Source organism: Ictidomys tridecemlineatus, chromosome 2, assembly GCF_052094955.1.
Source record: "Ictidomys tridecemlineatus isolate mIctTri1 chromosome 2, mIctTri1.hap1, whole genome shotgun sequence".
In the NCBI taxonomy this organism is placed as follows: Eukaryota; Metazoa; Chordata; class Mammalia; order Rodentia; family Sciuridae; genus Ictidomys; species Ictidomys tridecemlineatus.
The window spans coordinates 54,949,234-54,977,093 of NC_135478.1; the positions used below are offsets into that span (position 1 = coordinate 54,949,234).

Sequence of the window (27,860 nt, forward strand, 5' to 3'; positions counted from 1 at the left end):
CCTCCTGCCTCATTCTTCCGAGCCACTGGGATGACAGGTGTGGGCCACTGCACCTGGCCAGAATTTGTATTCTTAAGATAGTTTTCCACATGATTCAGGAGGACTTGTTTAAGGAGGAAACAGCTCTACTGTCATGGAAGAGACAGAGTGGCTGGTTACCAGAGGAGGCTTTTGAACACATTTCCTTTCACCCAGGGACCTATCTCTGAAATTAACATATAACTTCGGGGCTCTCTGAGCACAAATCAGGTAGATACACCAAATTCGAGAAATCTACCAGAGACAGGAGTACTGAAGAAAAGCCTGGGAATGCACGTGGAGAAGTTGGGCCACCTGCGGTTGGTCAATGGCAAAACCACGGCACAGTAAGGGGGTGATCTGTTCAGAGTTCCCCTCCAATGGTGAAGAAGCAGCCGGATAAGTCGAGAACTGAGGATTCCAACTAAAATAGGTGACTTTTCTATGAAAAATCCTGAAGTTCCCGTAAGAGCGCAGATGGAGTCTCTGACTCATGGTTCACAGCACGGAGCAGAAAGACCAGAGTGGGTCCCAACTGCCACTGACCAGCTGGGAGGCCTCGGGCAAAACTCCAGGTCAAAGCCTCAGTGTCCTTACCAGTAAAATGGGTTTTTGGAGCACTGTCCTCAGGAGGCTCTGGGTAAAGCAATGCATACAGTTAAAGTGCTTATTATGGTGCCAGGACAATAATAATATGGCACCAAAACTGATTTTGCCATTGGTTCACAAATAGCTGCTGGGCCAGAGTTACCTTTTCTTGGCTAAGGGGGTCCTTTTTCAAATGTACATATTAAGTACACACAGGATTGAGGGATCCAATGCCAGAGAAGAATTGATGGTGACCTGGCTACTAAGGATGAAGGTCTGTGCACCTGGGAACTTCAACGCAGGAAAGAATGCAGCAAGCATCACAACAGAGAGACAGCAGAGTGGACTGGAGAGATGCTATCTGTCTGCAGGGCTATGGGAAGGTCTCCCTGGGAAGAGGATGTACTTGACGCTTTAAGAAGAGTGTGTTTTGGACATGGGAAGCTGTAAGAAGTGATTCAGAGGGAATAAAGCAGATTGCCTGAAATATAGGATTTCAGGAGAAAAACTTGAGTGTGAGATGGCTGTGGTGTGAGGGAATGACATGTAAAAGATCTTAACTGCTCAATGAAGGAGTCTATGGTTGTTCACTAGACCATGGGGCAGAGTGGTGATGGGGGCTTATGCTCAGTCATCATTCATCTGATGGTGGTGTGTATGGGAGGGGCAGGGATTTAGAGAAAAGACTGGAAGACAAGAGCCTGTGGAAGTTTGTCTTAGACAACAGTCCTAATGAGAGAATGGGATGGGGGAGGGGGGAGAGACGGGAAATAGAAGAGAGGTAGGGATGTTCAGAAGTAAGCAAAACACCTGAGCTGGAACTCTGGGGAACGGATAACTGACATGCAGGTGGCCCCGCCCACTCCAAGGAGTGGAAGACTTCCTGGACAAAACATCTGGAACATCCTAATTCCAAGGCTCCAAAAAACCGTAAGGAGAAATCTCAGAAGGAAATAAAAAATTGCAGAAGGAACACAAAGGGGCAGGGCGCTGGAACTAGATTAAGGCCTGAGGTACAGTGAGCACCTATCTTTAAGATCCATGTAGACTCTTTTCCCCAAACGAGGCAGATGACAAATCAAACGCAATATGAATATGATGGCCATTGCCCAGGGAGTGGCTTCGGTTCTCAGTTCCCCCCAAAGACCACGTGTTACCACCTAAAACTACCAATGGAAATGAAGGTTCTGCGCAGCAAAACATTCAAACCAGTGCTGGGGCCACCGGGCTTCAGCGGGGGGCGGAGGCGGGGAGAGAGGAGGAGTGAGGAGTGTTTACAAACTTGACGTGCACACGCAGCTCGAGTCGCAGGGACCAGGGATTGGAGGGTACTACCTTGAAACCTCGGGGCGCTGAGGCTCGCTGGGTCAGACGCCGGACTTTGCGCCCACCTAAGCCATCACCTGCTAAAGACCCAAGGGATCCCACCGTTCAGGCCCTAGGTCTCGGGGCAGCGATGACTCACTCACCGCAGCACCCCTCCCCCGCTGCCCAGCCACACTGCGGTCTCCGCCTACCCCCAATCTCCACGACGCGCTTCGGGCGCAGAGATCCCCGGCGTTTAGCTGGGGTGAGCAGGGGTTCAGCCCCTTCCCCACATCCCAGCGGGCTAGACCTCCTCCCTCCCCGTCTTCAAGCTGGCTTACCCCACCCTCGAGAGCCTTCCCTCGTGAGGAGGAGGATGCGACGTCCAGATCTGGAGCTTAAGACCCAAGACCGCAGCGCGCAACGGGGCTGCCGAGCGCCCTGGGTGAGTACTTAAGCCCCCACTTAGAAAAGATGGTGGGGGGAGTGTGGGTGCTCTGAGTGAGAGTAGACACATCATAGACGCAAGGTTTAATACCCAAAGGAGCGTACGACGCCACGCCATGAGCTAGGCGAGCCTGCCCGGGAAAGTTTCTGCGTCATACGCGCGTGGCAGAAACGCACGTCGCTTGGGAAAGTCAAGGATCATTCTGGCTGGGGCCAGAAGCGTACATCGGGTCCTCGGATGTTGTGGGAAGAGGGAGAGGATGCCCTATAGACCTAGTGGAGGGTAATGGGCTGGGGGTTGGGGGTGGGAAAGCAGGGGGCCCGGGTAAAAACTTGGATCCCCTGCCAAGTGCGTATCTGGCAGCTCCGGGAGGTGGTAGCCCCGTCCAGCCTCCCGAGGGAAACCTGCCCCGAGGATCCCTTCTGCCTACACTCCCAGGGAACCACCACGGGTTCCGAAGAACCAAAATCACGTCCGGGCAGTCTCTCTAAGCTCTGTCCCAATAATTCCTGCGTCTTGGGCCACCCCGCCAGCAGGGTGCAGAGTCGGACTGCGCTGCACCCCCACTCACGGCTTCCACCCTAAATCGCGGAGTTGGAAGCAGGCTCCGCCCTCTCCCCGCCCTCAGAGCCTTTGGCCCGCCCTTCCGTTCCCGGGACGCGACCTGCTGCCTGTCATTCCGGTTCAGTTTTAGGATTCTTTGCGCTTGATAAAAGGTCCCGGGAGAAGGCGGAGAATCCAGATTACTCGCCTCAGTCCCCCAAACACTGAGAAGGAATTCCCAGTACCCCTGGCTGGGAATTGTCAATCCACAATCCCGACCCAGGATGCGCCAATGAGGAGTCGGGTCCGCCCTGCGCTCAGCTGCTCCGCTCGCGGGCAGCCAAGTTGGTTGCAACAAACCACAACTCCAGCAACTTTCTCCGAGTTTGGAAACCGACTTTCAGGCCGCCTTGCAGCGTTGGGCAACGCACAGCTGAGCCGACTCTGGCCCCTAGAAAGCCCCCTAAACATCCACCAGCCTCTCGGGGCGGGTGCGTGCGATCCTTGGGTGTGTACGTGCACGCAGAGCGAGCAGCCCCCAGCCCCAGGGACCCAGACGAGTTTCTGGCTGATACTGAAGGCCAGAGTGGAGACTCGGTGCAGGGAGCGTCTGTCTCCGGGCCTGGAGAGCAATTAAGTCTTAAAGAAGCAGGCGACGAGGCGGGAGGGCAGGGCAGGGGGCACGCGCCCACTTACCATTCCCGAGCAGAGACTGATGACGGCCGCGTGCTCGGGCTTGGTATTGACATGGCCTTTGTAGAAACAGTGCTTGAGTTCTGCTTCCTCTTCGGAATAAAACTTGGTCTGGTTCACCCCGGGCGCCCCGAGGAGGGTGACAGTGAACTGTGGAGCGATAAATCCGGCATGGGCGGTGAGATTAAATAGAAACTGCTGGCCGAAGGCGGAGAGGCGGTAATGCGCCTGGGAGGAGGTAGAGGAGGAAGAGGAGGAGGCGAAGGCAGGCCAGGGGTCAGAGGCAGAGTTAATGCTCCGTCGCCTTCTTTTGAAGTGCACGTTCGCTGGAAAGGGTTCTCCTAGAGCGTTCACTCTGGTGGGAGAGGCGATTTCGTATTCGCTCAGGGTCTCTAATAATTTCACTGCAGAGAGAAGCAGAGGTATATGAGCCAATAGTCCATTTCCCTGCAAGTTTTCATTTTAAAACGAAGATGGGGACTTTGTCCGGACTTATTTTCTAGACCATTTGACTCGACCCGTTCACCCTTTATCATGGGCAAATATTTGCTGAGCACCTACTATGTAACAGTAACAGTCAAGAGCAATGCTGGGCGCAAAGGATACAACCACTGGAAGTCAGACAATGAACGAGTCAAGATACATAAGATAATTTCAGATCTTTGATGAATGCCTTGAATAAAATAAAACGTGCGCTATCTGGTGGCTCCAGTTACTTAGTAACTTTAATTTGAGGCGTGGGTTAGGGAAGGTGAAAGATCAGGCTAGAAGCAAGGGTGGGGGGGGGGACGACTAAATTAAAGCTTGTCCCTAACAATTGGCTGGGGGATGACCCAAAGAAGGAGAGGTTCCAAAGAGGGAGGTAATTCTTTCTAGGAAAAGGAAAGGTCTCCGCTGCGGGGTGCCCCCGCCCGGGAGCGAGTTCAGGGAGGCAGCGACCGGGCCAAAGGGGTTCCCAGGGGCCAGAGCCTCGTTTACCTTGCCTCGGGTGCAGCCTGTCCTTGCGCACGGCCGCCGCGGCGTCAGGGCTCCCCATCTCGGCCAGGTCCCGCACCAGGAGCGTTAGCAGTGTGGCCCAGGATACAAACTGCATGGTGCTCCCCACCCCTCCCCCCTGCCCCCACCCCCTCCCTCCTGCCCGCCTAGGCTGCAGCGGCGACGCGAGGCAGCAGCCGTGGAGAGCGCGCGGAGCCCGGCGCGGCCGCCAACTTTTGACTTTAGGAGTCGCTGAGGTCGTGCGGTGAGGGTCCTGTCTGCGCTCGGCTGAGCAACGCTGCCGCCTGCCGAGAGCTGAGCCGCTCGGGCCGCAGGAGGAGCCGGAGGAGCAGGAGAAGGAGGAGGAGGACTGGGGCTCCGCTGCTCGGCCGCATAATGTCCAGCGATCGGGCGCGGAACGTGCGCTCCGAGGCGCTGGGCGCCCTGTGCTGGCGCGGATAGCCGAGCGGCTTCTTGAATGGGGGCCGGGGGCGGGGGCCGGGTCCTCCGCCGCTCAAATACCCCCGTGCACGCCTCTAGGAGGAGCAGAGGGGAGGAGGAAGCCAGGCGAGCGCGGCCCGCCTCCTTCCAGACCGTGTCCCCTCCTCGGCCCGTGCGCGACTCGCAGCCAGAGAGAGAGAGAGAGAGAGAGAGAGAGAGAGAGAGAGAGAGAGAGAGAGAGAGAGAGAGAGAGAGAGAGAGAGAGAGAGAGAGAGAGAGAGAGAGAGAGAGAGAGAGAGAGAGGGGGGGGGGGAGGGAGGGAGGGAGGGAGGGAGGGGAGAGAGAGACCCCTCAGGCCACAACAGGCCGGGGCCAGAGGCGCCAGCCGCGCTTGGCCCGTCGATCGCGGTCAGCGCCACCTCCCTGAGATGGGTTTTCTGAGACTCCCTGCCCTGGGGAGCAGGAACAGAGAAAGTTCTCTCCCTTTCCAGACGCACAGCAACCCCCCCGCCCCCCGGATCTCTTTCCTTCTCTTTACCTCTCGGTCCTCCTAGAGACTCTCTCCGGTGCCCCCACCGCTGGCCTCTTTCTCCCCTTACCACTGCGCCCCTATTTGCCGTATTTCCCCCCTTTCCTTTCTCTCTCTCTCTGTCCCGTCTCTCTCCACCAGTCCTTTTTTTTGGTGTTTCTTATAAGTGAAAGTAACCCAGCTCAGGGTGCCTTGGCGTCCTACGCCTGCTCACTCGCGCCGGGGTCTGGCACCTGAGCTCCTCTCTCGATTTAATTGCCCCAAGTCAAGAGTTTAAAGACAGAGTTCTCACTCCTGCAAATCGAGCCCTGTTTCCAACCCGCGGTCCCTGGAAAGTTTCGCAACATTTTGAAACTGCTTTCTCCCAACTTCTGCCCTTATCCCGAGAGGGTCTGTAGGTTCCTGTGGGTCCCCAGCCCAAAAAAGGTCAGGAACGGCTCCGGGCAGCGAAAAGGGGCGGGGACTTTGGCGCCCCTAACTACCCCGGGGTTTAGAGAGGGGAGGAGAGAGGGAGGGACGCAGTGCGAGGTTGTGGATCCCTAGGGGAAGTACCAGTAGCTAGAGGGATTTCTCATTCACTTCCGTTGGCTTTGGGCAGAGATGCTTGGAGCTGCTCAGAGCAGACTCTTCCAGCCACAGCTCCCTGCGACTGAGGATGCATATTTGAAAGTCAGAACTTTGCCAGAGAGAGTGGAAATGGCGGGGGGAGGGGCAGGGAAGAGAAGAGAAAGAACTGTTTAATCCTGGGTGGTTCAAAAGCTCTCAGGGAGAGAGGATGTGCTGATTTCAAGAGAAAGGAAATGGCAAATTTCAGTAAAAGATATGATATAAATAAATAGATGATACATAAATATATATTTAAAACATAAATATATATGTTTGCCCAAGTGTCCTAGAACCAGGGTTCTCTGTTGTCTGGTAGTCTACCACTCAGGACTGAAAATACCAAAGATTTGGCACCAAAGAGCAATATGCTGGAAGCACTCACAATTCTAGAAATATTCCTATGTGCATTTGTCCAGGTAGAGAGGAAAATGACTTGGCAAGATTGCAATTTCCTAAATAAGTTACTAATTCAAATCCGTTACTGTGGCCACGGTGTGGCTGTATTACTGGAATTTCATAATGGGTATATACTACATAAAGTTGGTAAAGTACCTGTGATGCATACAATCTGAGATTTTTAAAGATGGCGTTTTTTTCCCTTTCCACATTTCTTATTGGTATGTTATAGTTGTATAATGGTGAGATTTGTTGTTAGGAATGCATCCAGTTTAACAAGGTAATTGGGCTCTCCCCAGCCCTCCCCCAACCGTCCACACCTCCTAGCCCCTGGTCCCTCTCCTCTACTGATCTCCCTTTGATTTTCATGAGTTCCCTGCCTCCACCTCTCTTTTCCTTTTTCCTCTCTAGCTTTCACATATGACCCTTGACCTTCTCAGTTGGGCTTATTTGGCTTAATATGATGGTCTTAAGTTCCATTCATTTTCCTGCCAATGACATAACTTCATTTTTCTTTATGACTGAATAAACTCGATTGTGTATATATACCGCATTTTCTTCATCTGTTCATCCGTTGATGGACAGACACCCAGGCTGATTCCATAGTTTGGCTATTGTGAATTATGCTGTTATAAACATGGTGTCCATGTGTCACTGTAGTATGATGGCTTTAATTCCTTAGGATAAATGCCAGGGAGTGATAGCTGGTCCTAAGGTGGTTCCATGCCTACTCTTTTGAGGAACCGCCATACTGATTTCCAGAGTGGTGGTACTAATTGACAATCCCATCAACAGTGTAGAAGTGATTTAAAGGATTGGCAGTCTTGATTGTTTAAAACAATCTACGGAAGTGTACTTCTGATATGTCATCTTTCTTTCATTATGTGATAAAATTCCTCAAGGCCTGGGACTTGCTAAGGGTTCAGCATGGAACAGAAAAATATCAAGAAATCAATCTATGAGCTGATTCCAGTAAAAACTATGATAGTACTTTTACTCAAATTACCCAGAAATAGAGCACTTTTCAGTATTTTTCCATTAGATGATTTCCCTCTCTTTCAAGTCAAACCACTCCTGATGAAGAGAACCCAAGAGGGTATAAATTTTACATGTAGCAACCGATTTCTCTGTGTGAACCATCTCCTGTGCTTCTTTTCTAAAAATTTGCTTTATGAATGAATTTTGTCTACAGTTTGGGAAAATTGTTTCTGATATAACACAGTATTATCCACAAAAGCTGAAGGGGAAGGAGATATCAAGTATCTCCTGGAGACCACCCGAGGTGATGGAGACCCTGGACTTCTACATTTCACCTCCTCCTTTCCTCGGTGGATTATTGCACCTCTGCATCTGTGCTATAAAGGAGTTTTGTTTTAGTACAAGGGATTGAACCCCAGAGCACTTGCTAAGAGTTCAGCATGGAACAGAAAAATATCAATCTATGAGCTGAACCACTGATGGGGTTCACCCACTGAACCCCATCCCCAGCCCTTTTTTATATTTTATTTAGAGACAGGGTCTTGCTGAGTTGTTTAGCTCCTCCCTAAGTTGCTGAGACTGGCTTTGAACTCAAGATCCTCCTGCCTCAACCTCCGGAGCCACTGGGATAACAGGCATGTGCTACCATGCTTGGACTTTGGAGTCTTAGAGAATCTTAGGAAGAGATGTTTGGAATCATGAAGATATTTGAGCTAATTCAGATCAAAACCTTTTGTCTAAGTAGTAATCTTTTATTGAGTTCTTATCGAGTACCAGCCCATGTGGGTAAATAATAAACACTGCTTAGTTTTTATAGCTGCTGTACAAGTCAAGCAATGTCAGTCAAATTTCGTTTCACAGGTGACGATAATGATGTCCCAAAAAAGTGAAGTAATTTGACCAGAATCCCTGCCTAGTGATAGTGAGGATTTAAATTCTGTTTCAGTGGTATGATCCCATTTCATAATTCTTAAAATAATGAATAAATTATTAATCAGAGTTTGCTAGATTTTAGGAGGGACTGGTTGGGGAGAGGGTAGCAAAAATTGTCCAGAGGATTGCCTCGATTTTCTCTTCTATGAATGATTTTTCTTTGACACTTAGACATATTTGTCTAACAGTGAGGACTTGATGAGAATCATCCCGGATTTTCACTGGTGTTCCATGTTTTTTTTCCTTCAGCACCTAGGAGAGGTCTGACATAGTCGATGCTCGACAAATATTGACCAAATGTGGTCTCTCAACTTTGGTTCAACTGTGCTAATATGGCTTCTTTATTATGTATATTTTTAAAATCAGTTTGGAGTCTGGTTCTATAAAGAACTATACAGAATAATGGAGTCCAGGAAGGGAAAGTAGATTTTTCTTTTTCTTTCGGTATTGGGGATTGAACCCAGGGGCGCTTAATCACGAGCCACATCCCCAGCCCTATTTTGTATTTTATTTAGAGACAGGGTCTCACTGAGTTGCTTAGGGCTTCGCTAAATTGTGGAAGCTAGCTTTGAACTCACGATCCTCCTGCCTCAGCCTCCCAAGCTGCTGGAATTACAGGCGTGCACCACCAAGCCAGGTGGGAAAGTGGATTTTGAAAATAAATTGACCCCTCACAAAAGTTTGTTCTCAAAGATGCAGAAATTTGTGGTTACTTGGAATTAACAAAGAGTTTTTAACCCATTTTTTCCCCTCTCCTGGGGCTTTACCAGATTTGAATGTTTTTGTGGGTTAAAGTGGAAGTCGTCTTTGGCTGATTCTTCTTGAAAACTGGGCCCCAGAGGAGTGATAATCGACATCAGTCACTAGCCCGAGATAATCTGAGGGATGGAAATGAAAGGGACGGCATCACAAATGACCCTGTTTGCTGAATACCCCTGAAGCAGCAGGAAGGGACCTGAAGTAAAGCCATCTATTTCCACAGAAAGGGAAAGCCACACCCAAATGATAGAGCAGAGTGGGCCAGTGAATGGCTTCCTGAGCAGTCAGCAGCAGGTGACTTCAGGGAAAACATAGAGCACCGGACTGTGGAGAGTGGAGTCTCTCAGAGGAACTGAGGGTGGCTGAGCTCTGTGACCTTGGGTATCACCCTCTCTGATCTAGTTTACTCACAGGATGGGAATGGGGAGAAATGGTATCGTATTTGCTGGCCATGTGGGCAAATGGCCTTAGTGTACATTTTTTGGTTTTTTTTTTTGGTACCAGTTTTGCTTCCAGGTATTGAACTCAGGGCACTCGAACACTGAGCCCCATCCCCAGCCCTATTTTGTATTTGATTTAGAGACAGGGTCTCCCTGAGTTGCTTAGGGCCTCACTAAGTTGCTGAGGCTGGCTTTGAACTCCTGATCCTCCTGCCTCAGTCCCCGTCCCCAGCCACTGGGGTTACAGGCATGCACGGCTGCACCCAGCTATACTTTTTTTTTTTTTTTTTAACAGTCTTCGTACTACTAACTTCCAGTGGAGCATAAATGTTGAGAAAGTATTTGATTAATGGTGACAATAACATTAGATTCTCTTTTTTGAGTTCCTACTATGTGCTAATCATTGGGTTCTCTGAGCAATCCTGCCACTTGCTCTCATTTTACTTATGATGAAAATAAGACTTAGCAAAGTTAAATGACTTGCCAAACACCACAGAGCCAGAATGTGAAGAGTTGGGGTCCGCACAGGGATTGGTTCACCCGCAAAGTGTGTGATTCCATTATTTGGAGCAGCGTAAGGAACACAGAGCCTTTTACCTAATTGTTCTTGGTGGCTCAGCCCTTGCACTTGGCCTGGTAAATATGATCTATGAGAATATTTCTCTTTCTTCTAGTGCTAAATCCCAAGTTCTGAAGAGCTTCTCTGGAGCATGCTCAGAAAGTTGTTGCTCCAGTTGTTCATGACTGGCTCAGGGTGGATCTGGAAGGGATGCTCCGTGTTAAGCCTTATTTCTTGTTATTCCAGAACACTATCCTCAATTCTATTGCTCGGGCTTCAGAGCCCATATGTGAATCCCACAAATGTTTAATTTGAGACTTTATCCTTAGAGCCTCAAATCCTTGTGCTATCTTCTCTAACATCCCGTGAAATGAGATCTTCAGACCTGGGGTTCAACATTAGAATCACCAACAGAACTTGGAAATCCCGGACTTCTGGCTGAAATCCAGACCATGCTCACACTAAAGCCAAATTAGATGGAAACATAGTGTGTCCAAGTGCAGTGTCATGATTTTTCAACAGTTCAGTTAACCCAGCTTTTTACGAGCAATAGGCTCTCATGGACTCTGGTAAGGCCCACCAGAAGGCAAATGCCTGCCGAGCCCAGGACTTTTCCCACCTTGTTGGGTTAGCTGGTGGCATTTGTTAGACTTTAAGAAGCATGAGAGCAATGGACGAGTCTGTCTTCTTTTTAATATTTATTTATCTATTTTGCAGTACTAGGCACTGAATCCAGGGTCTCGTACAGTCCAGGCAAGCGCTCTACCACTGAGCTACATCCTCAGCCCAACTTTATCTTCTGAGCTGATATATACCTGTTATAGTTTCGATTTAGATAGAAGCTCATGTGTGATACAATGCAAGGCTTAGAGCCCCATCCCCAGCCCTATTTTATTTAGAGACAGGGTCTCACTGAGTTGCTTAGGGCCTCACCGTTGCTAAGGCTAGCTTTGAACTAAAGATCCTCCTGCCTCAGACTCCCCATCTGCTGGGATTACAGGCATGCACCACCCATGCCCAGCTCCTCTGCCACACTCTTCCGCCATGATGTTCTGCCTCACCTTGAGCCCTGAGGAATGGAGCCAGGTGTCTATGACCTGAGGCCTTTGGAACTGTGAGCACCAAAATAAACTTTTCTTTCTCTAGTTATTCCTATCAGATCTTTTGGTCACAGCAGCCCCCCTGCCCCCCCCCCGAAAAAAAAAAGACTAAAACAGTCCCTGTGACACATGGTGGGTATTTACCAATATTTCTAAATGAGCGAACTATTGCCGCCAGTTTGGTTCTAGTTTTCAGAGGCAGTACTCCTTTCAATTTAGAGAAGTCCCTCTTCACACCCACGTACCTCATTTCTGTTTCTTACAGTGTCATTTCTCTTGGGGAGGCAAGTCTTGCTTTAATCAACATCACCAGGATTCCTTTTTTCCTGGAACCACATATTTCCAGAGCTCGGCTTTCTCTAGGGGCTGCTTGAGGGCCACGGTGACCAGGATCGTGGGAGCATCCTTACCTGCTCAGTACAGCGGGCAGGAGACCTCTTCCTGGGCAGGTTCCACATCCTTTGTGTGTCCTAGAAGGGGAGTCATAGTGGTTCCTGGCCTCCCAGATGCCGGGAAAATGACTAAAGTGGTGACAGCATTGGCTTGGAGCCTGGTGTGGAGGAAGTGATCTCCGTGGTTGAAGTCAGCAGCCTCACTACCTGCTAGTTAGGAAGGGTGGTCTCTTCCTTCCTCCAGGGCCTGCGTGTCCTTGATTGCAAAATGCTTTCCATGCTTCTATTTGCTGTTGGCCCCTTCATCTTCTTAAAGATTTTTAAAAAATTGAAAACAGATTTACTCTCTCTTTCTTACCATCTGCTTAAATGAGCAATTCATATAAGTCCAATTTAGTAATTTTCAAGTAGGTTTTTGTTCCCAGCAGAATCTTTTTAAATAGTTATAACATCATTTCCCTTTGTCCATAAAAAAGTGTTTTTTTAGGGTAAGCACATTTCATACATGCAAATAAGTCATTCAAAAAAAAAAAAAACAAACACCTCTGCTCCATTGATGCCAGATAGGTTTTCTGCTCTAATAATATTGATTATAATGGGTATTTCCAGGAATGATGGATAATACTGTATTTAATCCTTCTGCCAAACCAAGGAGATAAGAGAATGCTGCTAGACCCCTTTTCTTCCTCCCTTTACTTGTTAGTTTTAGACAGACTAGCCCACCTTTTCACTGGAGGAAGTGAGGGTACAAAGGAGATATATAACTTGGTCCAAGTTGCACTGCTAGGTGCTGAATGGAAGGTTCCAGGGCCTGTACTCGTTTATGTTTTATTGGGCTTTACACAGGATAAACTGGGAAGCTTAAGGATGTAGTTTCTAAGAGTAGAAATCCAAATACATGTGGAATTCAGATATGGGGACGCTGGGATGGACTAGGCCAGAGGGGATGGTTCAGGGATGGGGTTCAGGGAGTCGGTCACTAATATGGGATTCTGGACTCGGGCCCACTGGGACTGAGGAGGAGAAGGTGTTTCTGGAAAGGCAGAGCACTCACCTGTGAGACTGGCCCTGGGAGCCTCATTCTCCAGTGGCTTCATTGCTGTACCAATTCTTGGGAACCTCCTTCCCTTGTCTCCAGATCAGCCCAGGGCCCTGTATTGTTTGGATGTGGTCCTCACTATATAAACACTTGTAAAAATGGCACAGGCTTTGAATTCTTTGGGATGAGCTAATTTGAGGTGCCCTCGACAAAGAAGCTTTTCAAAGACCTTTTCAAATCATTTTAGCTACTCTACTAGAAACTATGGGAAGGCGCTGAAGGCAGGGAAGAATAGTTTCATTTTCCAAACTAATGTACATAAATTTGAAATGTGCAAACATGGAGGTGTGTCCCATGTACCAACCTGACCTGGTAATGAGATTATGTGACATCAGATTAATGCTAGTTGGAAATGGTGTAGTCACCAAGCATGGCTTTTGTATTAACTGGCACCAATACAACAAAATAAGTTGTTTCCTGAAATGTAAGCCTAGCAATTAGCACCTTCTCCAGTCCCTATCAGATGTTGGCCAAATAATCAGTTTTGCATTGATTTTTATTCCCCACTGAAAACAGGTCTGACAGTCCATACTGATGGCATTCATGGCAGTGTAACAGGAATAAATTTCAGCTACCTGGGCTCTGTGTAACAGGGAGTTAGAAAAAAATAAGAACTTGCTGGTATAACTTCCTTTTAGATACCTTCCGATGACAGGAGGTAACACAAATTCACTTAGCTCATTGATTCTGAACATGAACCTGGTTCTTAGGAACTTTCTATTTGCTCTGATACCTCCTCCAACAACATGGAAGTTGAAGTAGAGAAGTGGCTCCTTCCCTGATCCAGACTTTCGGCCTTGTGTCCAAGAGCAGCACAGTCCTTAAAAACAGAAACGTGACAAATTTATGACTCTCTCCTCCCCCAGCACTAACATGGTAAAGAGGGAAGGGGACTTTCAAGGGACAGTAGGTGAATGAAATACTAGGCAAATGTTGAAACAGGGTCAGGAAGCCAGGTGTGGTGGGGCATGATTGTAATCCTAGCAGCTCGGGAGGCTGAGGCAGGAGGATCCCGCAGCATCAGCAACTTGGTGAGGCCCTAAGCAACTTAGTGAGACCCTGTCTTTAAATAAAATATAAAAAGGGCTGGGGATGGGGCTCAGTGGTTGAGTGCCCCTGAGTTCAATCGAAAGAAAGAAAGGAAGAGAGGAAGAGAGAGAGGGGGGGGGGAGGGAGAGGGGGAGGGAGAGGGGGAGGGAGAGGGAGAGAGAGAAACCAGGTAAGGCCATATGTTTAGCACATAAACACATCTAAGATGTATTGTTCAGAATCCAAGTCACAGAGCTGTTCCTCTAATTGGGCCCAACAGTAGTAAAATTGAAATAAAACAACAATAATGAATTCTCAGCCTGTGCTAGAATATGATGTGCATTTTAAAAAGTCTAAAAAGATGGATATACATTCAACTGTGACCCCTGGTCCTCTCTGGGACTGGGAATTATGGAGATCTTTTCTTTCTACATTTAGACTTCCTCATTTCCATACTGTTTATTGTTACACCAAGAATAAATTAACTTTTAATAAGAAAAATAATGTTTTTCTTTTTAAATAAAGAGACAATATATAAAGAAAATATAGAGTGGTATCATTACTCTTAGGGAAAAAAGTTCTCATAAATATGTATAACCTTACCTTTTTCTGTAACATTCAATATGCACTTCATTATTTGAAAATAACCTTATATATTTTATGTACATGGGAACAAATGCTGAGAAGAGATTTATTATGGCCATGAGGCTTCTGGAGGAAGCTAGTGACTTAGAAATATAAGCGTTTGACAGATGGTAATCAGGGATTTAAAGCATGAATGGGGAATAAAGCTATGTAACAGGAAAAATACACACACACACATATACACAAATATATGTATGTATTTAAGCTTTCCAAGCTCTGACTATATAAACCGGAAAGATATTTGTGGATTCATTCACTAAATATGTTTATTGAACACCTTCTATGTACTTTGCAGGTGGCAGAGTGGGGAAGAGGTACACAAAATCAGTAAGTCATAAATAGGTATAGAATGATCCTACTGAGTATTGTAAAAGAGATTAAAAGGGAGTCAAGAAAAAGAAGGTAGTGTGTTTGAGAATCCAAAGAAGCCTTGGTCACTCCAATTCCAGAAATGAGAAGAGACAGTTTAGAACAGAATGAGTCTTCACCTTCATGGGAAGGAGTTTGCATTTCCTTCTAATCCAAGGAGAAGCCTCAGAAGTATTTTAGATAAGGGAACAGAAAAATGCTTTCTGTGGCTCAGACCTCTTGAAGCTTGGTCTCTGCTGTATTGTTGGGAGGTGCAGGTGGATCATGTGAGAGCTGCCCTCATGAGGGATTAGGGTGTTCCCATGAGAGTAAGATAGCTTCTAAGAGCAGGTTGTTATAGACCCCCCGTGGGGCTCCCTTGGTTTTCTGTACCTCTTTCCTTGCTGTGTGATCTCTTTCGCTTTTTGACTATGTTTGATGCCGCATGTGGCTCTCACCAGAAGCTGAACACATGAGGCTGCTACACTCTTGGGGCTTCCAGAACTGCAAAGTAAAGAACTCTTTTCTTTACTGATCACCCAGCCTCAGGTACTTGGTTATAGCTACATACAAGTGTCTAAGACAGTGTTCTTTTTGTGTTTAAAAAGATCTTTCTGGCTGCTGTATGGAGAATGGAGTTAACGAAATATTGCAATTGTCTGGATGAGAAATCTGTGTGTTTTTTTCCTTTTTTGTTCGGTATAAGGGTGCCCATATATGACATATGACATATGACAGGCCCCACTTTTTTGTATTTTTGTTTAGTGACAAGGTCTCTCTGTGTTGCTTAGGGCCTCGCTAAATTGCTGAGACTGGCTTTGAACTTGTGATTCTCCTGCCTCGACCTCTCCAACAGTTGAGATTAGAGGCATGCGCCACCAGGCTTGGCTGAAATCAGTGTCTTGAAGTAAGGTGAAACATATGTGTTAGTGGCGCTGCCAAGAATCAGGCACATTCAAGTATCTATTCGAGGTAGAATCAACAAGACTTGGTGAAGGATGTCATGGCAAGTAATGGGGACACAAACCAAGGAGTCCTAAAATTACTATGCAGAAACTGCTCTTTCAAATATATAAATAGCAATTATCCAGAGAATATGAAAGAACAAAACCCCATAGAGAATGGCAAGAAAAATCACCTGGCACGGTGGCCCAGGCCTGTCATCCCAGCAGCTCGGGAGGCTGAGGCAGGAGGATTGCCAGTTCAAAGCCAGCCTCAATAACTCAGTGAGGCCCTAAGCAACTCAGTGAGACCCTGTCTCTAAAGAAAATATAAAAAAGGCTGGGGATGGGGCTCAGTGATAATGCATCCCTGGGTTCAATCACCAGGACCAAAAAGGAAGAAACAAAGGAACAGGAATGCGAGTGCCCTATATGAAGAACATTTCAAAACATTCAAGACCTCTCAGGAGATGTGAGTAAGACTATTGCAAAGGTGCCCCTCTCTGCAATAGATGTCTATAAAATGATTAGATTCTCCATACAGTTTTTCCTGTTTATTTTTCTTTTGTTTGAGACAAATCAAAGTTTTATTTGAGAAAAGCCAAAAGATGTAGACAATGAAGAGAATCTAGAAAGAATGCCAGGTAATAAAACAGAACAGAAATCCTTCATAATGAATTTGGGCCATACTGGGTTGTAAATGAACAGACAGGCCAACGGAAGAGAATATTAAAATCCAGAAAGAGATCTCACGGTGAGGACTTAGTTCTGATAGAGATGGTCTCTCAGTTAGACTAGGAGCACAGTTCACTCAGTTCTGGGTGCTGAGAGGAACTTGATAGTCACCTGTGAAAACGCAACTCAGTGAGGCCCTATCTCTAAATAAAATAGAAAAAAGGGCTGGGGATGGGGCTGCATGGTTAAGCACCCCTGGGTTCAATCCCTGGTACAAAAAAGAAAACAAACAACAACAACAACAAAAACAAACACACACATGCAGATAAAGTGGACTCTGTATGTCAGGCTCTTAACCCGTGTGTTGTCCATATCAGATGATCAAGAATTGAATGTAAAAAACTAAATCAAACTTGTCGAGAGGAGACAGCAGGAGTAACAGCTCTGTATTGTGGCATAAGGAAGGCCTCTGAGCATGACTCAGAACCCACAAGCCATTAAAAAAGACCAAAACTTGAAACACTTAACCTAGTTATAAAGCAAATAAAAACAAATTGCACACAACAAGAGACAGTGTGTCTTAGTTCACTTTGTGCTGCTACTCAGAATGCCAGAGAAGGTCATCTGCAACCCCAGGAAGGCCGTGGCTGGCAGTTCTGGAGGGCCAGCACCAGGGAGCTGCATCTAGTGAGGGCCTTCTTCCTGCGTCACAACATGGCGAGGACATGGCATGGCAGAAGGGCAGAGAAGAAAGGGGTGCCAGTACCCCTATCCACCTGCAGTACTGGTGTCAAGTCGACACGCTCTCCCCCCTGGCCCTGTCATCTCTCCGGAGACTCCACCTCTCAGCATGGTTGCATTGGGGATTAAGTTTCCAACACATGCATTTTTGGGGGGACACCTACAAATCACAGCATATCATACTTACATCAGAATTGAATGAGGAACTCAGAAAAAATATTTTCAGGTCATAACAGGAGAGATCCTTCCTTCCACCTATAAGAAAAAACCTACTATTGATATCTCGCAAGAAAGAAAATAAAAATGGCCAAGACTTTTGGAAAGATACTTCATTTTACTCCTAAAAAGAAAAAATTCAGATTGTACCAATCCAAACTTTTCAATTACCAGACACACACAATCTAAAAGTTTGAGGAACACAGTCCATTACTAAGGCTCCAGGGAACTCTTATGCGTGGCTGTTGCGTATCTAAAGGAAATCTGATAAGATCCATCAAAGTTGTGCCCTCATACCCCCCACCTGGCGTTTTACATTTTACATACCGGTTGTGTTTGCTTGTGTAGAAAATGACTTATACAAAATTCCCCATAGCATTATCACTTCTAATGGCAAGCATCACAAAAAATATAAACGGGGAGGGCCTGAGTGAATGAATCAGAAAACACCCAGACAAGGAAATGTAGTTCCTCTGTGAAAGGAATGTCTGGGGGGGGCAATGGAAAAAATAGCGGTACATTTCCTCATTTTGCTTCTATATTCTAAAGAAACTCTGAAAGATTATGTAAGAAGCTAAATACAGCAGTTATCCCGTGAGGAAGATGAACAACTGGGAAGAGGGGAGGTCTTTGTCTACTAATGTTGTACCTTAGGGATTAATTGGAGTCTTCCAGAAAAATGAAAAGAGTTAATATGTTCGAGTGTGTAGACACACATATTTACACATGTGTGTGTAAAGCTGTACACATGCTGACTTAGCATAAGGAATGGGCCCAGGTGATCATGAGGAGTGGAGTCCCAGTGTCTTCCGGCTGAGCTGGAGGCTCAGGCTAGAGGGTGTGACAGTTGCAGTGTGAGTCCAGAGTCTGAGAACCAGACAGCCCCAGTGTGGGTCCCATCTAAATCCAGCAGGCTTGAGACCCAGGGGGAACCACAGTTTCACTTCCAGTACGAAGTACAAGCACCAGCATCCCAGTGTGCAGGCAGGAAGAATGCACCCACTCTGGAAGGGGCTCTGCCATCTTTTTCTTCAGGCCTGACTGGAGGAGGGCACAGGAGGGAGGGAAATCTGATTTACTTAGTCTAATGATTTAAGTATTAATCTCATCCAGATATACGCTCACAGAAATACAATAATGTCACACTAAGCGTCTGGACACCCTATGGCCCAGTCCAATTGACACCTAAAAATGTCCACAGGCTACCAAAGCAGAACAGCCCAGCACCTCCACCCCCCCCCCAAAAAAAAATATCTGCTGTAGATAAGAGAAATGTATTTTCTCATAGTTCTGGAGGTTGGAAGTGCAAGATCAGAGTGTGGACAGGTTGGTGTCCTGAGAGTCCCCTGGGTGTGGCCTGTAACAGGCACCTCGGTGTGATCTAACAGGCCTTTCCAACAGCCTCCCTGGATTAGAGTTCATCTCTTATCTCACTCACTGTTAATCCCCTTTGAAAGGCCCAGTCTCCAAATATAGTCACACTGGAGGTTAGACTTCCACATCAGGACTTTGTTGGGGACACACAGTTCATGAGGAGTGGAGTCCCAATGTCTTCTCCAGAAAAGGGGAAAGGGTGGGAGGCTGAGGGAGCCTTCTTTCTTTACCTTTCTGTACCTCCTTGGTGTGAGGTCACCTCCCAGGTGTTAGATCACAAACTCCCAAGTTTTTGTCTCTCACAACTCAGGAGATTGGTGCCAATCACTGTAATTGGGAAAAATAGTTTGGTGAGGAGAAAATGTGTTGGGGACATTGGAAAGACCCTGTGGAGGAAGGTCAGCCAGAAAGACAGCTGGTGTTCCTGGAAGAGGCCAGGCTGGTCAGCAGGAGAAGGTGGTCTTCTGTGTGCTCCCAATTCCTAGGAGGGCAGGAGGTCCCCAGGGCAGAGCTTCCCACACTTTACTCAGCAGGCCTCAGAATGGCCTGCAGCGCCCCACCCCCAGTTTCTGATTCTGAGGGCCTAAGAATTTGCACTTGGAACAATTGTGTGGGGCCCAGGCATTTGCATGTCTAACACTTTGCAGAGGAGGCAGATGCCCGCTGGTTGGGGGCCCCAGTTGGAGATCCTGGTCTTGGGCAATGCTTCTCTGTTCTAGCCCCATAACAGACAGCCTGGGGAGGCTGGAGCGGGGTGCCATTACCAGGGAGCTCCTTCAGAACAGACCCAGAGAGGCAGAATCTCTGCAGAGGGGGCCTGGGCACTAGAGGTTTCAAATCACCTCCCCAGGTGACTCTAATGTGCAGCTAGGGAAGAGGGCTTCTGACCAGCGCAAGGACTCCAGAGAAACAAGAGAAGGCCCAGAACAAAGGCCTAGGGACGGACTGAGCCTTTCAAATGCTGGGCAGGCAGGGGAGGACCAACCATGTGGTTGAGAAGTGAGGAGAGGAAACTGGTGCCAGGACGCACACCTGTCATCCTAGCTGGAGGCTGAGGCAGGAGGATCATGAGTTCAAAGCCAGCCTCAGCAACTTGGCGAGGCCCTAAGCAACTTAGTGGGTAAGCATCCCTGAGTTCAATCTCCGGTACCAAAAAAAAAAAAAAAAGAAAAGAAAAGAATAAAAGAATGAAGAGATGAAAGAAAGATCAGGCCCAGGACACTTGTGTCATGGGAGCAGTTGTTAGGTGATGGGCTCCATGTTGGGTCCTTGAAATAAAGACAGAAATAAGACCACGCAGCCTTCAAGAGCTCCCTCGGAGTTAAGGGGCCCGATGTGCTTTAAGTGTTGGGATGCTTATTTACGGGTGTCCCTGAAATAGCACGTTAGGAACTTAATGCCCAATGCAATAGTTCTGAGAGGCACTTTTTAAAAAATTTGTTCTAATTAGCTACACATGACAGTAGGAAGAAAATGAAGCTGCAGCAAGGTTCTACCTGACGTGGAGAGAGACCAGATACAGAAGTACAGCCCAGGTCCCCCACAATGGAACGTCAGTGACAGCAAACAGTCACTCTCAGCGGTAGTGATGGAGGGCCACAGTGGGCTTCTGGGGTCTGCCTCTCGTGGACGTGTTCACGTTGACCAAAGTCATCACAGTCTACAACTCTGATTTGGGCACTAACTGGGGACCTGCTTCCGAAAAGGGCTTCCTCGAGTACCTGAGGTCAGCTTCCCCAGGACAGGACCAGGCGGGATGGTGAACGAAGACTCACATGGAGGCTTTGAGGAGCAGATCCCTGGTGTGGGAGATGGTCTCCCCTCTGGAAAATCAGGCTCCACCTCTACAGGTGTCCCCGTCTTGTACTATGAAGGGAAAGCTGTGGCGTCACCACGGGGCTCAAGGCCCAGCTGTCCCTGGGCAGGTCCAACTCTCCTTACTGCCCTCAGGCCCTGGGGCTGCCCCAACTGCTCTGGGGTGGAGGCCGCTCTGCCACCAGGTTTCCAGCTCCCACCTTCCCACCCCTGATGGGTGGATATTTCTAAACACCTAAGCAGACCAGGGAGAATGGGACAGTCCCCCAGGGAGTCCAGACATGTGCAACCTGGAAGATACGGGACATCTCCTACCACTGAATAACCACCAGACCGACCAGCTTTCTAATGTTTCATTTTCTCTTCTTGCTCTCTCATTTCTTTTTTAATGATATTAAAATATTATTTTACGATCCTTAAATGTAGTGACTTAGTAATTTAACTTCACACACACACACACACACACACACACACACACACACACTCTCTTTCTCTCCTGTTGGTAGGTAAAGTGGTATATTTACAAGATCATTCACAGCTCCATTGTCTCTGACAGCTAAAGGTTAAAGGCAGCTTAAATATGCATCCAACGGGGACTGAGTAAGGACATAACACTCAACAATACAGATGTATACAGCTGTAAGAAGAATAAAGATGCTATGTCCAAACAGTTCAGTAGGTGGAAAATAATAAGATATTGTACAGGAATAATTCATTTAGACTAATATTTATGAATGCATAGATATCTGGAAGGATTCATGAGGAGCTGTGAGTATTGGTCATGCCCAGAGGGGATGGTGTGATATATATATCAGGGCAGGAGATTTTCCTCTAGGCACTCTATATACTTCAGTTATTACTTAAGTCACATTGTGTATTGTTTGATCAAAAATGAAATTTTTGATGGTGGTGCATGCCTAATCCCAGCAGCTCAGGAGGCTGAGGCAGGAGGATCTCAAGTTCAAAGCCAGCCTCAGCAACTTAGTGAGGCTTTAAGCAACTCAGTGAGACCCTGTCTCTAAATAAAATACAAAATAGAGCTAGGGATGAGGCTCAGTGGTTAAGCACCCCTGGGTTCAATCCTTGGTACAAAAAATAAGTGCTATTTTGAAATATTTAGTGACAGAGAAAATTACTCAACGTTATTAAGAAAAAATATATATAGCAAGATATATATATATATATATATATATATAATGTATCCACCCATGACTGTGTATACCTGTAGGTGTACCCACATGTGTGTACAAAGCCAATATATATATTTTTTTTCTAGGTAACAGAACAATGGGGATTTTTAAAATTTTGTACTTTCATTCTTGTGTGAATTTTCAAAAGAAACAATGATACTAATGTTTCACACTAAAAAATATATGATAAATTAAATGGTATGAATATTTTTTAAAGGTGAACATTTTTCAATGTAAGTCACGCAAAAATATTAGAAATGTGGTCTGGGAGGTACAGGTGTGACACTGTGAGGGTTTGGATCTGGAATGTCCCTGAAAGCTCGTGTTAAGGGCCTGGCCCCAGGGCTGCAGTGTCCAGAGGTGGGCTTTTAGGTGGTGACTGGATCTTGAGGTGCTGACCTCATCAGTGGGTCAGTGCCTGGAGAGCCGAGTGGGCTACGGTGGGGGTGAGTTGGAGGAGGTCGGTCCCTGGGAGTGTTTCTCTTGTCCCTAGAGCCTGCTTCCTTCTCTCTCTTGCTTTCTGGCTGCCACAAATTGAGCAGCTAGTGTCCCTCTCCCACGCCCTTGCACCATATTGAACTGCCTTGGAGTCAGCCAGTCATGGACTGGATCTTCTCCAATAGGGCGTCAGAATGAACCTCCCCCCTCTAAGCTGGCACATCTGTGGGCCCCCGTGATGCGAAGATGACCAACATGGACATGGGGCCCATGGGTATTATGTGGAGGTGACTGACAGGACAGGACTGAAGGTGCTGAGGAGGACAATTACCACCTCTTTTAGTTCTAAAATATTTTCATCATCCTCCACCCTACACCAATTTTTTAAAAAATGGACACATTAAGCAGTTGGCTCCATTTCCTTCCTTCTCTAGCCCCTAGCAACCACCAACCTGCATTTTGTCTCTGTGGACTTATTTGAGATATTTCATAGAAATGGAATCATGTAGTATGTGACTTTTTATGTCTGGCTCATTTCATGTATCATAATGTTCTTAAGGTTCATTTACATGGTAACATGTATCAGTACTTCATTCCTTTTGTGGCTATATAGTATTCCATTATGTGTATAAGCCATAATTTGTTTATACTTTCATCTAAGACAGATATTTGGGCAGTTTCCACATTTCAGATACTGTGGAGAGTGTTGCTATGAACATTCAGGTACACATATCTGTTCTTTGTCCCTGATTCCAATTCTCTGTATATGCCTATGAGTGAAATTGTTGGATGATGTGGTAATTATAAGTTTAACTTTTAAAGGAACCGCCAAACTGTTTTCCACATGGGCTGAAACATTTTAGATTCCTACCAGAAATATTCAGAGTGTTCAATTTCTCCACATCTTCTCCAACACAGGCTATTTTCAATTTTTGTGCTTTTGATGTGCATTTCTTACATGTCAAATGATGTTGAGCATCTTTCCCTGTGCTTGCTGACCATTTATTTGTACATGTACTCTAAATATCTACTCAAATTATTTTCTCATTTTTTGTGCAATTGCCTTTTATTGTTGATTTGTAGATGTTCTTTATATTTTCTGGATACTAGACCCATATATTTTCTCCCATTTTGCACATTGCCACTTTATTGGCAACATCCTTTGATGTATTTGTTACTTTTACTCACTAATACTGATATGGAGAAATACTATTTTCTTTTCTTGTACTTTCTCCTAAAATTATATCTTAGTCATACTTTTGTATTTGTACACCTTATCATTTTGATGATTGCATACCTCTTTGTCATGTTCAACATCATTCTTGCTGTTCACAAATCATTTAAAGTTCTTTTGATTAAATAGAACAATTAAATCAAATACAACAATCAGGCCTTGAGAGGATTGGAAACCCCAGGACTTTGAAGGTCTCATGAGTTTGTAGACTTTACTTTTAAATAACAAAAGATAGGGCTGGGGGTGTGGCTCAGTGGTATTGCGCTTGTGTGAGGCACTGGGTTCAATCCTCAGACCACATAAAAATAAATAGATAAAATAAAGGTATTATGAACATCTACAACTAAAAAAAAAAATCACCAAAAAAAGCAAAGGAAACCTCCTTATCATTCAGGAAATTTTAGGTGCTCTTTGCCAGAAACCAGAGACAAAAACCAAATATGTTTCTTCTTTCACCAAACTTCACGAGGCACCTAATTTTCAAGTCTCTACCTTGCTGACTGTATGACAGGATTTCTACACACATTATAAATCATAGTCATCGTGTTGTTGAAGGTGTAGAAATAAACACACCTTAGCTTGTTCTCTCCACAATCATGCCTTTTTACCTCTCCTGACTCAGTGCCTTCTGACTTCTGGGTAAGGTAGGTGTGGATGTTATCCTTGGGTGAGCAGAAGGATTTTTTAAAGAAACTTGTTTACCTGCAAAGTAAATTTGATCCCATGAAATTTACAGACGGGTAGTAGCACTTGCTGTGTGCAAGACCATGCTGAATAAAAGTAAGAGACCCAGTCCTTGTCCTCAAGGTGCTTAGAGTCTCATGACATTGATATATAATTTTAACCCAAAGTAGATGACAAGAACATCATGAGAAATACTCAGAGTACTAGAAGACTTTGAGTCCTAGAATATTTTGAAGTAAAAAAGGTCATCCCTCTGTTGAGGCTAAAGAAGCTTCAGGAAAGTGGTGACCTTTGAGATGAATCCATAATTGCTGGAAGAGTTTGCATAATCCAAAAGTTTGTGTTTTCTAGTTTTTAGTGACAGAGGTTCAACTCAAACTAGTTGAAGTAAAAATAGGTAAATATGTTGCTTACCTAATTTAAAAAAAATGCAGGGCATCCTGCTTCAGGTTCAGATGCATCCAGATACCTTATGATCCCATTAGAGAGCTGTCTCTCCATTTAGGGGTTATTTTACCCTGTGTGACCTTGTTTTCTGATAGACTTATTTCCTGTCTAGGTAAAGATGGATAGCAGCTCTGCAAAGCTCACCTTGATATTGAGTCCATCTGTCCAGAAAAAAAAATGAAGTATCTTTTTTCCTGATGAATCCAGCAAAATATACAAATAGGGCTCCCTTTTGACAACATGGTCATTTTTCCTTTGGCCTCTGGAGTGAAAGACGGTCTCACCTCCACTCAACTGATGGACTGAGCTTGGTCTGGATAGTTCCTTCCCAAGTTAAAAAAGGGTGCTATAAAACCAAGCAAGAGGAGAAGAGGGTGCTGGGTGTGTCCCTGGCAGGTCTCATGGCAGAGCTAAAGCCTTGGGGAGGTTTCCAGCAGCACCCAGTAAAGGTGCGGGGCTAAGACAATGTTTGAGGTAGAGTTCAACAAGAAGACTTGGGAACAGAGAAAAATAAAGCTGGAAATGTGGTGTCAGAAGCCTTACAGTTAACAGGGGAGGCTGAGGCAGGAGGACAATGAGATTAAGGCCAGCCTCAACAACTTAGTGAGGTCCTAAACAACTCAGTGAGACCCTGTCTCTAAATAAAAAAAGAGTTGGAGATGTGGCCCAGTGGTTAAGTGCCCCTGAGTTCAATTCCAGATCCCTAAAAGAAAGCTTAACCCTCAAGACAAATTTTGCCAAATTTTAAAGACCATGGAGAGCCAAAGAGATGTCCCAAATTATCACACCCTACAAATTCACATTATCAAATCTAATTGAAAATCAATTCATTTTCTTCATGGGTCTTGTATGTAGTTACATGCTTCATTTATAAGGTATTTATTTTCAATTAAAGTATACAAGCATGCTTGACTTACTATTGGGAAAACCTTTATTACATTCGTGAATGCTCCCTCCCCCAGCTTATTAAATCTCCTCTTGCCTGTAACTTCAGGGTTTGGCTAAACTGAAAAATGCATATCAGTAAAGGCAGTCCCAGGTGGAGAGTCAGGGAACTCTCAGAGATAAATAAAAAGAAGGCAGCCACCCATGAATCCTTGGCCTGATGGGCAATTCACAACCTCACCCCTTGAAGGCCCTCGTTTATGCTGTGGTTAAAGTCGTTCTCTCAACCTTAGCACAGACTTTGGAAAAAGAAATGCATTTTGTTATACTAATGATCTAAAGGTGCCTCTGGAGGAAATCACTTGCTGATGAAGATTGATTTCTCTCTCCCTTCCTCTCTTATTTTCTTTGTATCTTCTCTAAACACAGAAGGGACAAAGTGGATTACCTTAGCCCAGAGTAATGGGCCACGAAATTCCCAGGGGAGGTCAAAGGAAGTTGACCGTAACTTGGTTTTGTGGCTTCTGGTTACAACATTTGTGATCATTGCTTTGATTGCCAGGTGGGATCCACGTGGGCCCTCGGGCCTCCGACTAGACAGTCCTTATCAGAGCTGAGCTGTCCAGAGTCTCACCTGTAAAATGGAGTATGCATTTGTAATTGGGAGGTAAAAAGGAACATGAGCCATTTGGTTCACCCTGGCTGTCTTGGGCCTGGCCCAGTATGAGCACCCTAAATCCCATATTCTAGCAGTCCTGTCAATCATAGGCAAACTGAAATGGCTCATTATCCAGGACTCAGGAGCTCCGAAAACTTTCTTAGAAAATATTAGTATCCTTTTTTTTTTTTTTTAAATTTTTCAGGGGCCGGAGGTAACAGGGATTGAACTCAGGGGCACTTAATCACTGAGCCACATCCCCAGCCCTTTTTATATTTTGTTTAGAGACAGGGTCTTGCTGAGTTGCTAAGGGTCTTGCTAAGTTGCTGAGGCTGGCTTTGAACTTGTGATCCTCCTGCCTCAGCCTCCTAAGCCACTGGGATTATAGGCATGCCATCGTGCCCAGAAGCTATTCTTATTCCAGAGGGGAAAAGTGACAATTAAAATGCTTGGAATGATGTAACAAACACAGGCATCATTTCTTTTTTTCCAAATCACCTTTTATGAAAAAGAGTCCAACCTTTAAGATTTATCTGTAAGATGTCAACATCTTACCTGTACCTTTCTCTGATGCTTTATTTGTTCTTTCAATGGTTCTTCATTCGTTCTATCAATCCCTATCTTCCTGTAAAGACGCTTTAGAACGTGGACATTTCCTATGTAGTCACGTTACCAATTATTGTAAATGTTGTTGTGCTAACAGTGACATCAGTGACCGCACTGGCTGGTAATTTCTCGAGGGGATTTTCTAGGGATTTCTCTGAACTCTCTGCGCTCAACTGTTTCCACTTGGTGTTCTTCTGTAGGGTGGGCCCACTGGGGTTTGCTCTGCAGGCTCTGAGCCAGAAGAGGAGAAGGCCTGGAACGTCCTCGCTGGGTCCGGTTAGTGGACAACTTCTTTTTCTGTGTTAACAGAAGGAGATCACAGACCCTGAATGAAGTCACAGTTTGTCCTCTTTGGTGGTTGGACTGATCATGGCAGACAGGCTCCCAACCAAGGGTGAGGTCTTTTGTGGTCCACACAGCAAGCCAGTGCTGCCTTGGCCTGCCCAGGGCCAGGACACAGGAGAAGCCCAGGTCCTACATTTCAACCGCACTATGACCATCTAGAAGAAAGAAAACGTGGGCTTTCCCACTCTATTCCCGTCACCCTACTGAAGAGTTCCTCTATTTGCATTTCTTGAGCCAGGAGATTCAGAACCACTCACCTGGTTCGAAATACAGCCACTGTTTGGAATGATGTTCGTGGGCACATGGGCCAGGGAAAGGGGATATTGCCTCTCTCAGGGAGACTGGCCTTTTTCAGCAGTCTCATGTGAATAAGCTCAAGAGGACTCTGCGCTGGGTCAAAATGCAACATGCATCCCCGCTGGCACGGCAGGCTGAGCAGGGGAGGCGACCTTTAGCAAAATGAGATTAGATTCCACCAAAAGATATGGAAAAAGGATACAAGATGGCTCACAGTGTCTCCTGTGGAAATCAAAGAACAGAAGGGCCGATGGGATGGTTGTTTCTTCAAAGCATAGCCTTCTCTGGACCGGCTCATGTCAAACCCACTTCTTCCTAGCCTTGGAGTGGCTGGTGGGGAATGAAATCTTTACAGAGTTAGGTGTCTTCTTTCACTGTGTTTTTAATTAGGAGATATTTTGGGAGAGGTTTTTGAGGTGTTTACATTTAGGCAGAAACACTATAATCTGGTGCCAAGAAGAAAATAGGGTTTATTTTTGGTCTGGGGCTC

General features: G+C 46.0%; 1 protein-coding gene and 2 long non-coding RNA genes across 15 annotated transcripts in view; 1 reads left to right on the top strand and 2 right to left on the bottom strand.

Annotated features, from left to right (window-relative positions):
* Positions 1-5,192, bottom strand: part of Adamts9 (ADAM metallopeptidase with thrombospondin type 1 motif 9) — a 159,011-nt gene extending 153,819 nt beyond the window's left edge. For 3 of the 6 annotated variants that reach the window (XM_078038604.1, XM_078038603.1, XM_078038606.1), the window contains exons 1-2: positions 4,574-5,182; positions 3,599-3,999 (exon numbers count right to left, since the gene is read on the bottom strand). In XM_078038604.1, coding sequence (XP_077894730.1) covers positions 3,599-3,999; positions 4,574-4,688 — 516 coding nt within the window. In that variant the 5' untranslated portion in view covers positions 4,689-5,182. Of the gene's footprint in view, positions 1-3,598; positions 4,000-4,573 lie in introns of all 6 variants that reach the window. The other 3 variants (XM_078038605.1, XM_078038607.1, XM_078038608.1) reach the window with 2 other exon arrangements.
* Positions 1,855-27,860, top strand: part of LOC110599119 (uncharacterized) — a 285,629-nt gene continuing 259,623 nt past the window's right edge. For 2 of the 8 annotated variants that reach the window (XR_013434512.1, XR_013434515.1), the window contains exon 1: positions 1,856-2,356. This is a non-coding gene — a long non-coding RNA (uncharacterized LOC110599119). Of the gene's footprint in view, positions 2,357-27,860 lie in introns of all 8 variants that reach the window. The other 6 variants (XR_013434511.1, XR_013434517.1, XR_013434513.1 and 3 more) reach the window with 5 other exon arrangements.
* Positions 13,281-27,588, bottom strand: LOC120891390 (uncharacterized). The gene is made up of 4 exons (XR_005735751.2): positions 26,678-27,588; positions 25,913-26,098; positions 17,369-17,436; positions 13,281-13,622 (listed from the first exon to the last, which is right to left on the bottom strand). It is a non-coding gene; the product is annotated as an uncharacterized LOC120891390 (long non-coding RNA).